The 16,009-nt window shown below is 44.3% G+C and overlaps 1 protein-coding gene across 1 annotated transcript in view; it reads left to right on the top strand.

Moving 5' to 3' along the window:
- LOC148500988 (uncharacterized) overlaps positions 1-11,676 on the top strand; it is a 29,860-nt gene extending 18,184 nt beyond the window's left edge. The window contains exon 4 of the mRNA XM_088451106.1: positions 5,794-11,676. Within this exon, the coding sequence (XP_088307232.1) occupies positions 5,794-11,676 (5,883 nt within the window). The remainder of the gene's footprint in view (positions 1-5,793) is intronic.
- Positions 11,677-16,009: the final 4,333 nt, after the last annotated feature.

The raw sequence follows: 16,009 nt of genomic DNA on the forward strand, positions 1-16,009 counted from the left end.
TCACAGGAGGAGCTTGACGGAATGTCTTGTGCTGTGCACATTGGGTGCAAGAGGAAATAAATTCAGATATCTCGGACTTCATGGCAGGCCACCAATAGGACCTTTGGAGAAATTCTAAGGTTTTGCAAACCCCCGTGTGACCGGAAAAGCGAGATTTATGGGCCCATGTTAACAGCTGCTTTCTGAGTTCGGGAACCATGAAGACTTTCCCCGGGGGAGGTTGAACGTTGATGGTGGCAAAAACTTTAGGTTCCAGAACTGGAGACACTGCAGATTCCTCTATAGTGTTCTCGGAGGAGAGGGATCGGCATTGGCTTTCAGGTTTTGTGATCCTGGGCGGAATGTTAGAGAGAAATTAAACCGGGAGAAAAAGATTGCCCACTGAGCCAATCGAGGACTGATGCAGTGGATGTTCTTTAAGAAGAGTAGGTTTCGATTGTTTGTGAAAACTGAGATGGGATGTTTAGCCCCTTCGAGGAAATATCGCCACTCCTCAAAAGCGAGTCTGAGTGCTAGCAGTTCTTGATGTCCTATGGGGTAATTTCTTTCTGCCGGTAGGAATTTTTTGAGAAGTATCCACAAGGATGGATTCGTTTGTCCTCGAACCTCTGGGACAGTACTGCTCCAACCGCCTTGGAGGAAGCGTCCACCTCCAAGAAGAAGGGTCTCTCAACGTCAGGTTGTCTCAGGATGGGAGCGGAGATAAATGCTTGTTTCAGCAACTGGAATGCTGACTCAGCTTCGGGGGGCCATCGAGCGGGAATTGCTCCTTTCCGAGTCAGAGCGGATATGGGTGCCACTAGGGTAGAGAATCCCTTAATGAAACGTCTGTAATAACAGGCGAATCCTAGGAACCTCTGGACTGCTTTCAAGGAAGTGGGACAGGACCAGTCAAGAGCGGCTTGCACCTTCTTAGGATCCATTTCCAGCCTGGATCCGGATATTATATATCCCAAAAAGGAAATGGAAGGAACCTCAAAAACACATTTCTCAATTTTGCAAAACAAATGGTTTTAATGGTTCTAATGAGGGAGAGAAAACCAGGATGCCATCGAGGTATACTACCACTGATGAATAGAGCAAGTCTCTGAAAATCTCATTTATGAAGCTTTGAAAAACCGCTAGAGCATTGCATAAACTGAAAGGCATTACTAAATAAAATGAAATGTCCGTCCTGAGTATTAAAAGCGGTATTCCACTCATCAGCAGGTCGTATTCGAATGAGGTTGTATGCTCCTCATAGGTCTAATTTTGAAAAAATTGTAGATACCTTGACCCTATCAAATAACTCAGTGATGAGAGGTAAAGGGTAACGATTTTTCACTGTAATATCGTTCAATCCGCGATAGTCGATACAAGGACGGAGGCCCCCGTCTTTCTTGGATACGAAGAAGCCTGCACCGGCTGGGGAGGTAGAAGGTCTGATGAAGCCCTTTTGCAGGTTCTCCTGAATGTACTCAGACATGGCCTTGGTCTCTGGCAGGGACAAAGGGTAGGTGCGGCCACGTGGTGGGGTTTTCCCTGGTAACAACTCAATGGGGCAGTTCCAGTCTCGGTGCGGCGGTAAGGAATCCGCCCCGGCTTTAAGAATGATACAGACATGGAAGTTGTGAATATTCTGACAACTGAATCTTTTTGACAGGTCTGATACAAGGTAGACAAGACTCATGACACGCCTCCCCCCAGGACAGAATTTGCATAGTGTTCCAGTCGATCTTGGGATTGTGTTTACTCAACCAAAGATAGCCTAGGATAACCCCGTGAGAGGCCATAAAACGAATAATCTCAGTATGGAGAGCCCTATCCGGACTCGTACTGGTTGAGTCAATGAAGACACAGGGCCTGATTCAGAGCCGGACGCTCTTTCAGAGCGCTCGTTCTGAATCAGGGTGGCATTCTTTTTTTCAGAGCCGGCCTCCTGGCCGTTCGCTAAGCTGTGGGTGACCACCCACAGCTTTTGCGAGTGGCCAGGTGGTCACGATGGTTGCGACCATCAGGCTTGCGACGAGACCCTTGTGGTAGGGTCTCGTCCATCGCAAGCCCCAGTGAGCTTCCGGCTCTAATAGAGCCGGAAGCTCACTACTGAGGCCGCCCCCAAACGGCAGGCGTTTCTTCGGGAACGCCTCCGTTTGGCCAGCCACCCACTCTGCCCGCCTCCAAAACGGGGCGAGCTGTCAATCACAATCAATAGCCGCCCCTTTTTAGGTGCGAGACCCGTCGCGACGGAGCGCCTGTCGCTGGCCGGGTCTAGCGCATGCGCACCCCAGAGCCGGCTCCGGGGTGCACATGCGCAGTTGGGTACCATCGACCCGCTTGCGAGCGCTGTGCACTCACGAGCAGGTCTGAATCAAGCCCACAGTCCCGTTAAGGATACGGCTGCCATCCACTGCATATAAGGTGATGTTGCGTTCAAGTGTAGTGCCAGGATTTGAGAGCTCCTGGAGAAGTTCGGTGGTGATAAAGCTCTCTGCTGCTCCTGAATCAAGGAGAGAAAGCACTAATTTAGAATTTTGCTCAAATTCCAGAGAAAGAGACAAGGTAGACTTTTTTTTAGACAGAGACTGACACAACTCCTAACCTGGTGTACCCGATGCCAGTTTCCCAGACGAATAGGGCAGGATGCCTCCAGGTGGCCAGACCCTCTGCAATAAAGGCAGAAATTGTTTTGGCTGCGTCTTTGCCATTCTTCAGTAGATAAGCGAGCTCTATTGAGTTGCATCGGCTCCTCATTGGATGGCTCAGGAACTGGAGTATTAGGAAGAATGGCCAGGCGGAACCAATAACGGTCTCCCTTAGTCTTCTCAGCTTGGCGTTCTCGTTGTCTAAGGTCCACTTGTTGCAAAGCGAGATGACCTCATTCAGTGAGGAAGGAAGATCCCTAGTGGCAAGATCGTCCTTTACTCGGTCAGAAAGGCCACTCCAGAATGCAGTGATCAAGGCTTTCTCATTCCACTTCAGCTCTGAAGCCAATGTCTGGAACTGGACTACATACTGACTCACGAGGCGGTTGCCTTGGTGTAGTCGCAGAATCTCAGTGGCAGCTGACGTCGTTCTTCCTGGCTCATCAAAGATTCTCCTAAAGGAGGCCAGAAAGTCAGGATAATTGTCCAGCAGAGGATCGGATCTTTCCCACAGTGACTAAACCCAGTCCTGGGCGGATCCAGAAAGGAGGGACACGATGCAAGCCACTTTAGCTTTGGGAGAGGGAAAGTTTGCTGGCTGAAGTGTGAAATGTACTTCACACTGGTTGGGAAAACCCCAACATTACTTGGGGTTCCCGTCGAACTTATTATGCGTCAAACTTATTAGGTGTCGGCAGATGCAGATTGGATGGAGCAGTAGGAGCAGGGACAACTGGTACGCGCTGTGGATTAGGAACATTCGGTAAATTCCCAGTGACCAGAGAAGCCTGAAGGTTATCCTGGCAACGAGACATCTCCAGAAGAAACTGGACCAGTTGTTGCTGCGTCACTTCCAAACCCTCCAGGCAGTGGGCAATGCCTTGGAGAAGGTCTGTCCTAGGGTCCTGACTACCGGACGAATCCATTTGGCCTGTGCAAACTGTCACACGAGGATTGAGTTCTTGAGGAGACGAACCCGGGGTGGATTCAGGAGAGTTTATAGGGGCAGAGGTCTGATATTGAAAGAACGCTGGTCTGAGATGTGTGTTGCTCATGGATGGCCCACTGATGAGGAATAGGTACTGGTGACGAGATACAGCCGGAGCGGACTGCGGATACACACAACAGGTAACTGGGACATCCGGGAGGGTCATAGACAGTCAGGATAGCTAAAGCAGGGCTCCCTCTGGGGGTGGTAGTAGGGAGTAGCACCACTGGTATGCAGAGTGTCTGGGAGCCTGGAGCAATATATATATATATATATATATATATATGTGAGACTCAACAGGAACAAGGAATAACAAGGAGCTCAGAGAACTAACACCCAGCTAGGCTGGGAACAACGTTGCACTGGCAGTGTAGGCACCCTGCATCATCTGCTAATATGGGCAATCAGTTGTTATCGGCAGATTGACCAGCATGTTCAAAAGATGATTGATGTCAGCGGGAGCGCGCATCGCTGGTCATTTCCGGCATTTTCTTGCACGATTTGCGGACGATTTACTGAACGATTGCGATGTCGTAATTGTGCAATCGCACAGTGTAATCGGCTAGTGGATATACTGCATAAGGTTTATGAGTCATTTAATGACTTATGCAGACACATTAGGTCTTCCTCAAACTTTTGTCACACAAGGATTGAGTTCTTGAGGAGACGAACCCGGGTTGGATTCAGGAGAGTTTATAGGAGCAGACGTCTGATATTGAAAGGACGCTGGTCTGAGATGTGTGTTGCTCATGGATGTCCCACTGATGAAGAATAGGTGCTGGTTACGAGATACACCCGGAGCGGATTGCGGATACACACAACAGGTAACTGGGACATCCGGGAGGGTCACAGACAGTCAGGATAGCTAAAGCAGGGCTCCCTCTGGGGGTGGTAGTAGGGAGTATGCAGAGTGTCTGGGAGCCTGGAGCAATATATATATATGTGAGACTCAACAGGAACAAGGAATAACAAGGAGCTCAGAGAACTAACACCCAGCTAGGCTGGGAACAACGTTGCACTGGCAGTTTAGGCACCCTGCATCATCTGCTAACATGGGCAATCAGTCGTTATCGCAGATTGACCAGCATGTTCAAAAGATGATTGATGTCAGCAGGAGCGCGCATCGCTGGTCATTTCCGGCATTTTCTTGCACAATTTGCGGACGATTTACTGAACGATTGCGATGTCGTAATTGTGCAATCGCACAGTGTAATCGGCTAGTGGATATACTGCATAAGGTTTATGAGTCATTTAATGACTTATGCAGACACATTAGGTCTTCCACAAACTTTTGTCACACGAGGATTGAGTTCTTGAGGAGACGAACCCGGGTTGGATTCAGGAGAGTTTATAGGAGCAGACGTCTGATATTGAAAGGACGCTGGTCTGAGATGTGTGTTGCTCATGGATGTCCCACTGATGAAGAATAGGTGCTGGTTACGGGATACACCCGGAGCGGATTGCGGATACACACAACAGGTAACTGGGACATCCAGGAGGGTCACAGACAGTCAGGATAGCTAAAGCAGGGCTCCCTCTGGGGGTGGTAGTAGGGAGTAGCACCGCTGGGAGGCTGGAACCTGGAGTAATATATATATATTAGTCTCAGCAGGAACAAGGAATAGCAAGGAGCTCAGAGAACTAACACCCAACTAGGCTGGGAACAACGTTGCACTGACAATTAAAGAACTGCAGATCAGCCCTTAAATACCTGTAGGAAGTGCAGGATTGGTTGCTAGGGGCTCCCAGGAATGCTCTGACTGGATTGGCGAAAAGGAGCCACCTGACCACATCCAAGATGGCGGCACCCATGTCGTGCTGCAGTGCTGCCAAGGTGTGCAATACTCACACTAGCAGCCAGGACACTATGCCTCCAGACCCCTGTAGAATGCAGCGTGGACCTCCATGTGCCTGCACCCCCGCCAGAAGGACCCCGCCAGAGTGTCCGGACAGGTAAGTGCCACTGACCCAACCCCTCACAGTCCTGGTCGTGACAACTTTATTTTGCTAGTGAAGATTAAATATATTTTTCTTTTATATGAGAAATGTGTAGGAAGAGTTAAATACTCAAACTGCATTTGGGAACTTATTGACATTCTGCTTAATCATAAAATAAGTTTTAAAAAAACAAAACAACTGCTCCTGCTTTACCAGGCTAACCCTAACAATAAATGTTATTCACAGGTAGCTTTCAATGTCGTGGAAAGAGCGAATGAGGAGACAAGGGAGATGGCAGAAATGGATGCTATAGACCACGAAATGATACTCCAGATTGGTTCAGACGGGACGGTCCAAAACGCTGCGGATTCCTTGATCAACAAGAGAACAACCTGGGATCGGTCAAAAAGTTTGCTGCAGTGGGATGAGCAATTGGGACAGTTCAAAATATTAAAATGGAAAGGGAACAATGCCATTGAGATAACAAAAAATACCAAGCTCACTGTGGTAGGACATGGAGGGCAGAGAGAAGGCAAAGTGTCAGTGGGTGGAAAAACAGCTGCTCAATTGTCCGAAGTCCTATTAAAGCTACAGGGAAGCTCCTCCCCCCTTCACTGGTCATCGGATGTACATAGGCTTGAAGAGATTAGTATTGTTTCTTGCGATATTGGAGCGGGAAAACAAGGTGAAACATTTGCCAAGGAACTTTTGTTGGGGCTGAGAGATGGACAACTCACTGTCGGATCAGTCGCCGTTCGCACAACAAAGACCATAGTGCAGGAAGATGGAGGCAAAGAAACAGTTGATTTAGATGATCCTGAGCTGTGGAGCAAACATAACGCGGCTCACAAGCGGAAATTCTACTTGGGCGAGGACAGCAATCTCAGAGAGGTGAGCGATTCCAGAGGCAGAAGCCCAGAGTGGATAGAGAACCAGAGAATTAACATGGAGTATAACCCACTAGCCCCATGGATGTACTATGAGCCTCTATATTACAAAGAAAATGGGGTCATCTACAAAATTCCAGGAGATCACATGGCACAGCTTATGAAGGAGAGGATGACAGAAATGTTTAATCGAGAAATTAATACAGAGCTGAACATACATATGCAGAAATTGAATGTATACTATGAAAGAGGTAACACAGAACCTATAGAACTTGACGTTCGAACTGTAAGAGGTCTAAATGATTTACTGGACAATATTAAGGATATCATACAAACTTCTAATAATATCAGACGAGAAGGTCTAGAAATAGAGAGGGAGACGTTACAGAAAAACGGAATAACAATAGACCAGAACACTGATTTGGTAGAAACATGGAAAGAAATCATAGATAAAAAGAATGCAGATGGTCGCAATTATGATCTGAGAAAGAGTTATAAAGAGATTGAGGTGAAGCTGATGAATTCAGTGAAGTATTACCGCTTCAAAGATTACATCTACAGCCTAAACATGAAGGACTTTTACGTGAGGCCACATGGCGCAACGGATATACGTCTATTAGATGATGTTTTTGCAAACCTTCAAATGGAAGAGAATAGTCATATTGCATATAGTGAGATGAAAAAAATGAACAATGGGGACTCTTTTGTGGAAATGGCAAACAAGTGGGTCAGTGGTGAGCATGGGGAGATAGGTGAGATTAATCCTTATGACGGGTTGGCTGTTATTGCCACTCATATTTCTGAGGCTGTTAGAAACCCAGAAATGTTCATCACAAACCGCCTGATGTGGGATCTTGTCTCTTCATGGCATTCATTTCTTAAAATGCACCCGATGACAAGAGGTAAAACGTGGACGGGGAACAATGCGGCCATGGGGATGCGCTATGAGACTGTTAATGAGCAACAGATGACAAAAGTTCCACAAATGACAGTCTCCGTGATGAAGAAGTGGATAACTCGAAAATTCAGGGATTACTATTATGACACCGAACCTTTAGCTTCAGAGCAATCAAACATAATGTTAGAAAATGAGGCTAGAGAAAGAATGAAATCCATAAGTGAAAATCTTCCCCTTAAAGATCTGAACATTGATATACACTGCAAATTGCCAGGGATGTTATCTGAAGATGTTCAAGATGAACTTCAAACTCTGGAAGAGATAGGTAGGGGAAAGAGTCTAGAGACAGCGCTTCAGTTAAAGATGATGGAAGACCGACGAGAATTTGTGGAAAAAGTAAACAATAAATTAAAAGAACAATCTCCTGACGACCTCGCCAAATATCAGAAAGTAAAGTCACTAGAGAGATCTGAAGGTGGTGCCAAGATAATATTAGAGAATAAACTGAATCCCGCTGAGACTAAGGAGATTTTACTGCCGGATGAAAAAAGTTCACTGAAGTCGGAGGAGCTCTTACATTCCTATTTTAATGATGCCCCCGCAGTTTCCAGCAAGATCAACCAGGGTCTGGGAATCTATGGGACTCTAATGGGTTTTCAGGCTGCAAATCACATGTTTGCTGAAGGGAGAAACTGGGAGGGAGGGGTCATGCTGGCTCAGGGGGTTCACGGTGTAACCGAGCTGACTGGTGTTAATGCAGCAGTTAATAATTTTGTTAGCGTGACTGCTAGGAATGTCATCTCCGAGATCTCTGTACACGGGTTTGAGGAAGCTGCAAAGAAGCAATTCACTGGCACTCTGGCTAAAATTGGTGAAGTAGCTGAGATGATCCCTCTGATTTCAGCAGGATTCACTATATTTAACATCTACGAAGATCTGCATCAAAACACCCCTATTGGAATAGCAGATGCAGCTCTCGATGGACTAATATTTCTCACAGCTCTGGGGGGTCCTGAATTGCTTCCAGTCACTGTAGCTTTGAGTATAGTCCGTCTATTACTTGATCCCCTGTATAGTGAAATCAAACATGAGCTGGACACTCTACCTCCTGATGCCAACACAGGGGATAGATTTTTGGCTGTCATTAAAGGGATTGGCTTAGCCCTGAGAGATGTCTTCAACAGCTTTGTAGAAATATATTATCAGATAAATGTATTTGAAATTTTTAATAATATAAACAGACTTGAGGAGGAACACAGGCAGAGCATGGACACATTACACCAATTGCAAACAGCTGAGAACTACTTCAAGATCAAGGATGAGCAGCATGACGGTAAATGCCACAAACTAATAGACTTCACTAAAGGGGAAGATTCCGCCTATGGAGGAAACTTGCGTATTGAGCTGACAGATCACGGTTCAATGCTCATCACACTGAGTGATCCCATCACATCCAACAGAAACACAAAAGAAATATACTTTGAAAAGGACTGTGAATGGGTGGATCTAGTTATGGGGATTGGAGAAGCAGTGAATATTCATATGGAGCAGAAATCAGCCACCATCCTCTTCTTAATTCCTATAAGAAAGGAGAGCGTCATTTCTTCCATCACTCAGAATGACACAACATTGCATGGCACTTACGTGGGCAATGCCAAACCCAACCGCTTCTACGCTGTGCAACAAAACATAATCAAAGGTCTTTCATACACCCTGGATAAATATCATTACGAGCTGTATGGTAAAGACGGCAATGACATTTTTTTCTTAGGGCCACAGAACACTTTTGTCCATGGTGGGAATGGCCAAGATGTCTATTATATCCCACAAGATGGGGGGATAACGGAAATCTGCAATCAAGCGGCTGATAAAGCCGTGGACCTTTTATTATATAACATTACCTTTCAACAATTACAGGCACGTAAAATTGGCAACAACCTTAAGCTTTTCAACAATAACTTGCATCAAGTCCTGATTAAAAGCTGGTTCCTTGGAGAAGAATACAGGCATATGAAATTTAAGACCTCGGAAGGGATTTTGTTTGATGTTGGACAAGTTACGGGGAAAGGAAATGTTGATTTATGTCCTATTGTTTTGGATTTCTCAAATAAAGATACTAAGATAGAAGTAAACCTGCAAAATCCAACATGGAAGACAGTAGTCACAGTGGTAGGATCGGACTATGATGACATTATAAATGGAAACCAGCTGAATAATGTCATTCAGGGTCGGGGTGGTATCAACAGCCTCTCTGGACATGAAGGCAAAGACATGTATGTAATGCAGGAGAAAGGGGGCTGTGACACCATCGATAACTTTGCAGATGATGGCCTAATTGACATGGTAGAGCTGCCTGTGGAGTACGACACTCTGAAGGTTGATTTTGCTCCACCACAGTCTCTAAAAATATGGGATTCCAATGAGAAAACATGTGTTATCATCAAGGACTGGAAGAGAGGGTGGCAATGGCAGCACATTGTATTCAAAACCAAAGACTTTGTGATGTTCCAGGTCTCCAACACATCAGCAGAGCCACAAATCAGCCCACTGATATTAGACTACAGTGACTCAAAGAAAGGTATAAGTATTGATTTACGGTCCATTCCAGGAAATGAGCATATAATGACTGTGATCGGCTCCCCATATTATGATCGAATAATAGGAAATAAGAAATCAAACTTCATTCAAGTAGGAAGAGGTGGAGGCAGGGTAACAGGAGGAGATGGAAGTGACACATATGTTATAGAGTGTCACAGAAGTACCTTTTTCGACATAAATAACTTTGCAGAAGATGGTGCCATGGATGTACTTTATGTTAAAATTAAATACAGCGCTTTGCGTTTTATCATGTTTCATGCAGTTTTACCTGACCTCCTTATCATAAGTAAATCATTTTGTCATATTCATCTATCCAATTGGTTCACCTCAGAAAGTTTCAGACATTTACAAATACAAACAGAGGATGGAATAACCTTCAGTTTTCCCAACGGAGCGGAGCCTGTTATATATGCTGTAGACAACTCCAGAGACACGCTACCTATAAATGTAATTGAAACTAGGTCCGGTATCTATGCCGGGGCAACCAACATAATGGGTCCTCCGAGAATGATTGAACTAATTGGGAATGCAAAAGACAATTACATTGACCCAGGAACAAACGGAGCATCAATGACTGGTGGAGAGGGCAGGGACACCTACATATTGAGGAAACATTATGAAGGTAGCTATGAAATTAACAATTTTGCAACTGACCTCAAAGTGGATTATCTCAAACTTGAGGTCGACTTTAAAGCTATACAATACAAAAAAATATATGAAATATATTGGGATATAGATAGAGATGTTCAGCATTTTCTGCTGACTGCTCCATCAGTTGCCAAATGGCGTTGCCAACTTTCAAATTACGGAAAAAATACCAATTATAGACATTTGATAGTGCAGACCAACGACGTGTTCTTCACTTTCTCAGAGGACAAGTTTGAGATCCAACCATTGTTTATAGACATGAGATTTTTCGCAAATGAATTACATCTTGATTTAACATCTCCGATTTTCCGTTCTTTACCCATAGTGTATGGGTCTCTCCATAAAAGAAACTTTGTCACTGGGAATACGCTGAATAACACAATTATAGGTGGTAAGAACACTGATGTTTTGATTGGCCTAGAAGGAAATGATATTCTCCAAGGGTCTGATGGCAAAGATTACCTTTCAGGAGGACCTGGAGATGATCAAATCCACGGAGGTAAAGGAAATGACCTAATCTTGGGTGAAGAAGGGGATGACGTTATTTATGCAGGCCAGGGAGCTGACACAATTTATGGGGGAACAGGATCAGATACCTTACTGTTTGTTGGAGACTTCAGCAATAAAACTGGAGTATTCATAAATTTGGATATTGGCTACGGAGCTGGTGGGGATGCTGAAGGCGACCTCTACTTTGGAATGGAAAATGTACTGGGTACCAGTTATGATGACATCATGATAGGCAATGATGACAACAACTACTTAAGTGGTGGGGGAGGCAATGATCTTATTCAGCCAATGGGTGGTTATGATGTTCTTCATGGAGGAGAGGGAGAAGATTTGTATAATCTTATAGGCGCTACCGGTATGAAAAGGATTGATAATTTTGCTAATGACGGAAAAAATGATCAGATTTATATTGAATATTGTAGTGACATATTGGAAATGAACCAAAAGAAATCAAATAATGACCTTGAAATAAGCTTGAAGTACACAACTGAATCTGATGAAGGGCTTGAAATTATTGTGAAAAACTGGTTCATCTCAGAAAAACACAGACATCTTGATTTTAAAATTCATAAGAAGCTTATAAAATGATTAGTTCGTAATGAAATATTATGAACTAAAACCAGGAAGAGAGAAACTTGATGATTACATACTAGTAAAACAAGATTAAAGGGACCTTACACTGGATCTTCAATGGATGAGCAACTGAGACATTTGAGGAAGACATCGCAGAGCCATCCCGGAGAATGAGCATAGCACATTTTTCAACATGGCATTTGAGAATTTAATGACTGCTTCCATTTAAGAACTAATTTTCAATTCTATCAATAAATAACATGAAAGTTTCCTATATTTGCGGTTACAGGTCCAAGGTCTTATCATCTCAATATGCTAAATTTTGCTTTGAATTAAAGAATAAAATATTAGCACTCAATAATACTTTGTCTAAACTTGACACAGAACTACAATTTTTATCTATACATTCAGTGTAGAATGTACTGGGATACCCAGTATAACTGATACCCCTTTCACACGTGAGCACGCAGCAACCCGGGTTACTGTGCAGTGTGAAAGGGCCAGGTTGAAATAAGCCGAGGTCGAACGACCCAGCATTTCAACCCTGGTAACGAGCAGGGTTGAACACGTTGCGGTGCAGTGTGAACGGGTAACCCAGGTTGATGCGCCCTGGATCCCGTTCACTGTATAAGAGCCGGCACTTGGAGATGATCTCATCTCCAATCGCCGGCTCGGCATGTAATGGTGGTGACGCCATCGACCCGGCAATAAGCCGGGTTCCGGTCACCAGTTTGAAATGGGTCTCAGCCAAGTTGCACCCGGGATGGATGCATGAACAAAATCCTGGGTGTGACTCTGAATAGCGATATGAAAGGGGTATCAGATGGAGTGCTGTTTCAATATACTGTAATAATAATATTTAATAATATATTTAATAATATTCACATTTTATACTAAGGGTAATGATGCCATTTACTAACTTATTGAGTTATGATTGCTTTATGATGTCTTTCTATATAAGATGGCATTAGGAACGGATTTTTTTCTTTTTAACACTGTTAAAGGCGGGTATCCACTACCAGATTACACTGAGCGATTGCACGATTAGGACATCATAATCGTGCAATCGCTCAGTAATCGTGCAGAAATCGGGCACACATTGGGGATGAAAATGTCGGACACGACCAACGATGCGCGCTCCCGCTGGTCGTTTCCGACATCAATCATCGCCCGAACATGCTGGTCAATCTGCCAATAATGACAGATTGGCCATGTTCGGGGATGATTGATGTGCCTACACTGAACGATCAATCGTTCAGTGTAGGCACTGCACCCCCTAGGGGAACGACGGTACGATTACAATGTTGTAATCGTACCGTCTTTCCCTGATCTTCTAGTGGATGGGCACCTTTAGCTATATTGTAATCTCAATAATCACAGTAAACGTCTCTCCATTCATTATAACTTTTGCGGCCGTTGTTAATCCTTCTTTTGTTCCAATACTCATTAAAGCATTCATCTGAAACAGTTACCAAAGAGTGACCCACATTTGCTATAAGGAGCCACTCTATCTTGGGCTGTGCATAAACTTCTTAGATGATTCTTTTTCATGGCGCTTTATGGAGACGCCCCTGCAAAAAAGGAAACGCGTCTAGGTTTGCGTAGGGCTGGAAAAATCTTCAGAGGTGCACCGCGCAATACGACAAAGACTGCATCAAAGACCAATCTCAATCTCATACAACTTTATAGCCACCTCTATCGTTCAATAAAATGTTCCCGAGCATCCTACATAACATCTCCCTATATTATCCTGGAAGCAGTTTGGATAATTGCGCACACATTTGCCGTGGACAAGCGATGTCCCCCTGCCAAAAGCTTCAGAACCAGTGGCTAGCGCACACAACACCCACTTACCATTTTGATATCTCCACTCACCATAGAGACGTACATACTACCTGGAATCAGAACAAACATGCCCAGTACCGGGACAGTCCCTTCAAGCTAGTCCTATTGGGAGGTATTATGTAGCTACAGTATTTGCATGCTTAAAAATGGATACATCTTTTACATCACATCAACAAAAATTGCTTTCGGTGATACTAGCATTATACATGGAAAAGGCTTGTTGAGAAAATCAAAATTTAGATTTTAAAAAATGTCACATTTTTTATTTTTATTGAAACATACTGCTATGTTATATATCACATGAAAGCCCATAAAAAGAGATTCAAAAATGAAACCTTGCCCAACTCTCTAGCTCAATTAGGTGAGCTGCAAAAGCAATATAAAAAACTGTTAAAAGCTATTTTTTCGTTAAAAAAATGGCAGCTTTAAAGGCATATAACTTCAAAACCAGCGTACATATCAGCCTAAGAATTTGAATTTATCTTCACACCCAAGGCATCAATTAATACACCAAATTTCATTACAATCTGAGATGGTCATTTTGAAACCGTTGATTTGGTGTGGAATGGCCCTTTATAGAATGCGTTGCCATCAATGCACACTCAAGGCCCTATCCCTTGGGCAAAAGATACGTTTGAAAACAGGTATAATTACGCATACGCCCAAGTCTGCCTAGTCTGCAACTCCGTCCACACACCCTCAATGAGTCTACACTACGTGAGAACACCCCGTTGCCACAGAGTTAAGTAACAAATGGAGATAGGACTGAGGTGTGTAGGACTCTACAAAGGCTGTACTAGGGTACGGCCCACTTCTGTAACATGAGCATTGCGAAAGCGCGCAAAATAAATTGTGCTCAACTACGTATTAGGGACGGACATTGGAAAACGATGGCTAGCAAATTGCGGGTATTTGATGGTTGTCTGCCATTGGATGCTGCTTTCCGATGCCCCTCCGATGGCTGACAGCTTGTAAGCAGCTCCCGACTCCCGGAAGTGGTGTCTGCAGCTCAGCTTATGTGCCCAAAGCTCCGACTGCTTCTGCGCATGTGCACATAGTAACCATCAATTGGTTTTGATGCGGTGACTAGAAGCCATCGCACCACTTGATTTGATGTCGGAAGCCCAGCTTCCCATGTCCATCCCTATTATGTATCGGCCCCTTTGAGAGTATAAGTAAGATCCCACCATGACTAAATGCATTGTCATTCAGAGATACTATATTAATAAACCTTACATACAGAGAAATGGACTACTGGGTGCCATATAGAGTAGGTATATGGAAACATCCTGGTTATAAGTAAAATAAATTCAGATGATATCAACTGACAAAGGTACAAATATCCAAGAATCCATAAGAATCACTCCCAATCATAATACAGACAGCCATACAAAACTCCATTGCTACCATGGTGACATTCAATGTGGTGAGTAGAGAGAAGGCAGGAGGCGTCCTATAGTAAACATAAAACAAGAGACACAAACCACGTATCAAATTATATCAAGCAGTTAAAAAAAATGGAGAAGTGGACCAGTGGAGAAGTTGCCCATAGCAACCAATCAGCTTTGAGGTAGCATTTATCAAGTACATTCTATAAAATGATAGGTAATAGATGATTGGCTGCTATGGGCAATGTCTCCACTCTTTTCACTGCTTGATACATCTCCCCCCAAGATACTCAATACCTGCTTATCAAATAACCTGATGTAAATCGATCTTCCCAAACAAATTATTCCCTAGGTCTCCGTCCCTAATTTGTTCCATGAACTTGGCCTGCAGGTCAATCTCTGGGTATAAAATAACCAGTTCCAAATGCTGGAGTACCTACCGTTGCCTGGGTTTACATTTTCTAGTTATTACATTTTAATACGTGATGTCGTCTAAATCTATCCAGTGGATGGCCCAGAACAGGCGCCCTTGGTCAAAGTCCTATCCGGCACACTCTGCCGTGAGGCCCGATCGTGACCTCAACCACTCCTATGGGCATCCCAGACCAATTGCCACCCCTCTGAAGTTTTCATCCAAATCCATCCAGTGAAAGGCCCAGAAGAGGCTTCCCAGGTCAAAGTTCTGCCCAGAGTACACCAACGGGATGTCCGACTGTGACCCTAACCCCCCTAAAACCTGGTCAGGATCCAACTGGACCACCCTACGTTGGTTTCATCCCAATCAGTGCAGGGGTGAATCTTCAAGTTATTAAGTTTTATTATGTGATGTTGTCCAAATCCATCCATTTCAAGGCCCAAAACAGGCTCCTCAGGTCAAGGTTCTGCCCAACATACACCAACGGGAGGTCCGACTGGATCATTATAAATGGCAAAGGCCCTTTACACATGGCACAAGCCCATTACACATGGCACAGGATCATTACATATGGCACAGAATCATTACACATGGCACAGGCCCATTACACAGGATCATTACACATGGCACAGGCCCATTACACATGGCACAGGCACATTACACATGGCACAAGCCCATTACACATGGCACAGGCTCATTA

This window comes from Taudactylus pleione, unplaced genomic scaffold, assembly GCF_031769625.1.
Source record: "Taudactylus pleione unplaced genomic scaffold, aTauple2 ptg000537l, whole genome shotgun sequence".
NCBI lineage: Eukaryota > Metazoa > Chordata > Amphibia > Anura > Myobatrachidae > Taudactylus > Taudactylus pleione.